This window comes from Macadamia integrifolia, chromosome 14 (genome assembly GCF_013358625.1).
Source record: "Macadamia integrifolia cultivar HAES 741 chromosome 14, SCU_Mint_v3, whole genome shotgun sequence".
NCBI classification, from domain to species: domain Eukaryota; kingdom Viridiplantae; phylum Streptophyta; class Magnoliopsida; order Proteales; family Proteaceae; genus Macadamia; species Macadamia integrifolia.
In genome coordinates this window covers 2,602,718-2,608,008 of record NC_056570.1, presented here as the reverse complement: position 1 = coordinate 2,608,008, position 5,291 = coordinate 2,602,718, and the positions used below count along the sequence as shown (strand labels likewise).

Below are 5,291 nucleotides of genomic sequence, written 5' to 3'. Positions count from 1 at the left end.
CGAATGAAACCGATAAAAAAAATGATTATGAGATTATAAATTGATGAATTGACTTCCATTCTTTGCAATATTAGTGATAAAAAATTTTATTGTAAAAAGGGAAATTATTACAAATCATTGAATATTAGGTTATGAATAAAGAAATTGATTTGTAAATCGTAATAATGCTGCCATTGATTTCCTTGTTCACTATACAAACTAGTTGGATAATTAAATGAATAATTGGATAATAATGTTCATTTTGTGAATTTAATATTAGTTATCTTCTTAGTAATTTGTTATCCATTAGTTTCAACATTAGTTATCTTTCCCTTACAACGATAAACCATGATTTAATCATAAATTTAAAGTGTTTTTTTCGTCAAATCTTGTCACTATAAGTTATGAATGTAATATTTTATTATGGTTTGAGCCCAATAATAAATCGATCTAAACCGGTATTAACCCGATATTGAAAAATCGAAATAAATTGAAATCAAACTGGATCGAAATCAAAACCAACCGAAAACTGAAGTTTTAACGGATTGGTTTTTGTCTTCCTCATTCCTAGACCAAAACCGATTCAACCCGACTGAAACCAAACCAAATCGACCGATTAACACCCCTACATGTAGTGTTGTTTGTATAATAAGGTAAGGTTTTTTTTTTTTTCCTTGATCCCAGTATGAGTAAGCATGAGAAGCATACTAATTTCTGTCTTGGCTATCTTGTTTTAATACATTAGGATGTATCATAATATGGTACTCTTTAAGCAAACTAAGTTTTATCCCGTTAGATTAATTCAAACTGTCTCTAATTGGGTTTATTCTTGAAAGATTTATCCATCGGGTTTAGAGCAGGTAATCTGTAGTTCTTGACCAATGGATGTTCGAGACATAGCTGAGTACCAAAGAATATGTTTTGGATCGAGTTGATTATCACCATGTAAAATAATGATTTTTTTTTTCTCACTTTCATTAATGATTTGATTTCGCTTCTCTTCTTTTTAATTCGTATGTAACCAAACGAACTGACGGATGGAACACAAAACCCCTTGCATACATTAAAATACCAAATCATTATATTTAGTTTTGGACGGCCAAATAAATACATCTGATGGTCAAATTTAGGATTAAATTCTCCCTCTCCCTCCCATAAAAAAAAGGAAAAGTATTTATTAGCTCATTTCTCATATTTTTTAGATTTATCGGTCCATAATTCCCAATAGACACCCAAATATCACAATAAAGTCTCACACTCTCAAGCCACTTCTCAATTTTTTATAGATCAAACGTTCCAAAACAGGTTGATCAATGCCACATCAACCATTTTATCATATTACTAAGGATTCATTTCTAAGAAAAGGGTTCCTATGCATCCCGTTGTAGGAATTTTTTTCAAATAATAGTGACATTATAAAAAGGTATGGAGAAATCATATTGGTATAATGTTAAATACATGATTAGATAATGACATGAACAACATAATAATTGAATTAGACACAAACTTAGCTATCACATTAGTATTGAAGCTACTATAAAGGACCCACAACCCATTTGATTTGATGCGACAAATAGTTGATGTAGCATTTGGAAACCTACTTTTGGGGTATTTTGGTCTAAAAAAGTTTGAGATGAAGGTAAGCCTATGGTTTGAAAAGTCATAAGTGGGAAAATACCAATCCTGTGATCTTCAATCATATTGAGATTCTTAAGGTAGGCGCATGGAGTCCATATCAGCTCCCTGTACGGGAAGGCTTCACGGTGATGTGATATATGGTTTTCTGCTTTCAAAAATGTTTCTCTATGCTGTCATTTATATTGTTTAGAGGGACATCTGTGGAAAAAAATGATAACTTACAGTTGGGGTTGGATTGAGCCTGACAAGGATGGGCATGGTTGAGATATTTAAACCTCACCTATGCTGTATTAGGCTTAGATTAAGTTGAGATAACTTACAATTGGGTAGGGTTTTTAAAAACCTGGTTTAATCCCTCCCACTAACACTATGGTTAAGAATTTGAATCAAACATTTCGAAGAAAAGAAAAGAAAAAAAGAAGAAAAAAACACGGACAATATGAGTTTTAAACGTTTAGATTTGAAAAATACTTAGGCTAATATGATTGGATACAATCTGAGGACACTTTAGGAAGAAATTAACTCATCTTATTAGATAATCTCAACTAAGACAAATTAAGCACAACCACAGGACCAGCCGTTGAGTTAGGTACAATCTATAGTTCTTAACATCACTGGGCCTGAGAGCAAACTACAACGACTGCAATTGGTAACTTATCCTAAACATAAAGGTCGATTGAGAACCTCTTTTTTTTTTTTTTTTTTTTTTGAAGGGGTAGAGAGAGAAACCTTAAAAGAGAAGGAAACAATTGATGCGACGTGTTAAGAATCTATAAGCTCTATTTCTAAGCTACATGGGCCTGTCTCAAAGCGCTCTAGAGTGTTGGATCTGAGTTGGCTCCTCCATTACAATTGCGCAATGGAAGAACCCCGCCCCTACCATGAGGGAAAATTTGGGGATTTTAGTTTTAAGAAGGGAAGAAATCGGGACTATTGAAAGGGAAATTAGGGTCAAATTCCATTGGAAAATCCAAATCCACAATGGGAGAATTGGTTCCTGATGTAGCAGCTGAGATGATTTCGGCAAAATCGGATTCAGAAGTCTGCAAATTCTGACCACCACCACCGAAGCTGTTCACCCGGCAAGTAGACACTGGTAAGTAGTTTGATTCAGATGTGGTTGGGGATATAAAGGAAGGAGAGAGATTGCCTGTGAAGTAATGGTCCAGTGTGGGTGAAGAGAAGATTTGATTCTCAGTCTTCACACATCCAATTGAGGTGGAAGGGAAGGAGAAGGAAGAAGTCATGAGCTGGAGCTGCTGCTGCTGCTGCTCCTCCTCCTCCCCTGTGTCCAACTCCTTTGTCCTCACTTTGAGACTTGTTCTGAAGTTGAATGATATATCTTGTGCTTCTTGCTGCTGCTGCTGTTGTGGGAGAAGATGATGATGGATTTGGTCTTGTGTGAGGCCTTGCTTTGAGCTCTCTGATGACCCCATCGCAGGTATTACATGGGATGCTTGGATGCAGGTGTGTCTTCCTCTGTACGTGACATCGAAGATCGATGGATCTTCATCGGATCTTTGAACTTGCTTTGTTGCCAAACAACCTTGAACATTTCGATGAGTGCATCTGTAATAGCCTCTGCAAGTTCAAACCAAATAGGAAATGAGAAACAAGACTTGTCAAAGTCTAAAAACTCAGCTTGGCCTTATCACAGACACCAAACTCCATAAAGTTGCTGATTATAGAATTCATTAAATATAGAGAGAGAATTTGTGGATAATGACATGAGCCATTGTTGGGAATTTAATAATTGAGTGAGAGACTTCTGAGGTGGTTCAAAAAGGGTGACTTTCCCAATCTACTATTCTACTCTTCCATTTTTTCAAATTTCCTCTGCTTTGTTCTTCACTTGGAGTTCAATTCAGAATACTCTGCAAGTCTCACCTTGGGTATTTTGCTCCAAGGATGTCCTTTTGGCCATATTTCCTCCAGCTATGACCATCATCGAGAGGTCCGTCAAGCCCAGTTCCTGAACTAACGCGTACTTGTTCTGACCATCTGGGTAATGTCTTTCTGCAACACATGAATCAATCACAGAAAAAAGAAACCTTTTTTGAGTTTACCCAATAAAAAAATTAGTATCAGAAGAAGGAATTGCTTTATAGAATTTAAAAAATTTTGGTACCTTTTCTTATAGATGTCTCTGCGGTCTGAGTCCTCGCTGTGTGGGCTTCCACTGTCGGAGCGGGGGGAGTCAGACATGACAGGGGTGGTGGTGGTGGCTCCAGTGGGACGAGCTTCCCCTTCTGAACCTACCCATTTCACCATGGAAAGTGCTTTATCGAAGGAAGAAAGTATCTTCTCCACTAACATATTGCGAATCTCTTCAGAATAGGATGGATCAAGATGCATCTGGAGCTGCTTCACAAGCTCCTTCCCCTGTATTAGCTCATTGAACAAAGGTTTCTGCTCGCAATTCCCAACGTTCTCCATTTTAATTTTTAATCCAATAGATTCTGCAGATGGGTTGAACGATTTGACTCTCAGAACAGAGGTTTAATTCATGTTTAAGAGTAAAAATCCAACATTTTTTGGGAGATGGTGAGGAAAGAACTGTGGAGAAGAAGAAGAAGAAGATGGAGATCAGAAGCTACAAACATCAGAATTGCTTCAAGAATTAGTATTTTTCCAACTGAATTGGGAATTAACTGCAAAAAATCACAAATGGGTTTTGCTAAAATGACTTCAATTGCTTTGAAGGGTGAAGCAAATAAGAGAAAGGGGAATTAAAATTGGGTGGAATTGGGAAACGAACAAGGGAAGGTAAAGCCCTGAAGAAGGAGAGAAGGTGAGGATTTGGATTTAAGGGAAAGATGGAAGGAGGGTTATAGAATTAAACGAGCAGAGGGAGGATTTGAAAAGAGGGAGAAGTTTGACCAAGTAAAACGAGTATTATTTCTTGAATTAGACCAGTCTCTGGTCATGGCTCTTTGGAAGTAAGGATTGGAGAAAAGCGAGTTTCTTTTTTCTGCTTAGACCAGTCTCAGGAGAGAGAAAGAGAGAGGGTCAATTGCTGACCACTTCAACTTCAAACTCTATGATGAAGATGTTGAAATCACACGACACACTCTCACACTTTCTCTCTCTAACACAAACACACACTCTCACACTTTCTCTCTCTAACATACAAAACACACACTCTCACACTTTCTCTCTCTAATCTGTATAAGCTTTTGTTTGGGTTTTTTAAGGCTTTCATAGTCATAGGGTGAAGAAGGATGAGAGAAAGTAGAGAGGAAGCTAAAACGGAGGAAGAATACTAGGAATCTTCAAACCTTCTTCCGCGTTACCAAACAACTCCAAGTAAGTGAGAGAAAAAGTGACGTGGGAGCCTGACGTCAGTGGAAACCTTTTGTTACGCTGATGTGGATAGACTGATGGATCACAGGCATTGAGACGCACAGGTAGCCATAGAATTGTTTCTGACACAGTCACACAAAATCTTTCCTTAGATCTCTACCGTTAGATCTCCTTGCCAAATAGAAAAGCAATCGTTAGATTTTCTTACCGAAGAAAAAGCTTTCGTTTTATCTTTACCGTTTTTGGACATTAGAGATCAGCAAGAAAATCGATCAGCAGCTCATACCATCACCTAGTTGTACGAATCATTATTCAATAATTATTTTTTTTATTTTCAAATATATCATCTTTATTCTTGTAATCATAGAAAG

The 5,291-nt window shown here is 36.9% G+C and overlaps 1 protein-coding gene across 1 annotated transcript; it reads right to left on the bottom strand.

Annotated features, from left to right (window-relative positions):
* Positions 1–2,061: 2,061 nt before the first annotated feature.
* LOC122061414 (probable WRKY transcription factor 41) lies at positions 2,062–4,682 on the bottom strand. The gene is made up of 3 exons (XM_042624662.1): positions 3,746–4,682; positions 3,505–3,633; positions 2,062–3,198 (listed from the first exon to the last, which is right to left on the bottom strand). Exons 1-3 carry the CDS (start codon positions 4,051–4,053, stop codon positions 2,526–2,528), a joined length of 1,110 nt encoding a protein of 369 aa, XP_042480596.1. The 5' UTR covers positions 4,054–4,682; the 3' UTR covers positions 2,062–2,525.
* Between the last annotated feature and the right edge of the window lie 609 nt (positions 4,683–5,291).

Coding starts and splice junctions, on each gene's coding strand:
- LOC122061414 (XM_042624662.1), bottom strand. CDS start 4,053: ATGGAGAACGTTGGGAATTGCGAGCAGAAACCTTTGTTCAATGAGCTA. Junction 3,634..3,745: donor AGAGACATCTATAAGAAAAG/GTACCAAAATTT, acceptor CATGTGTTGCAG/AAAGACATTACCCAGATGGT. Junction 3,199..3,504: donor CTTGGAGCAAAATACCCAAG/GTGAGACTTGCA, acceptor TTGAACTTGCAG/AGGCTATTACAGATGCACTC.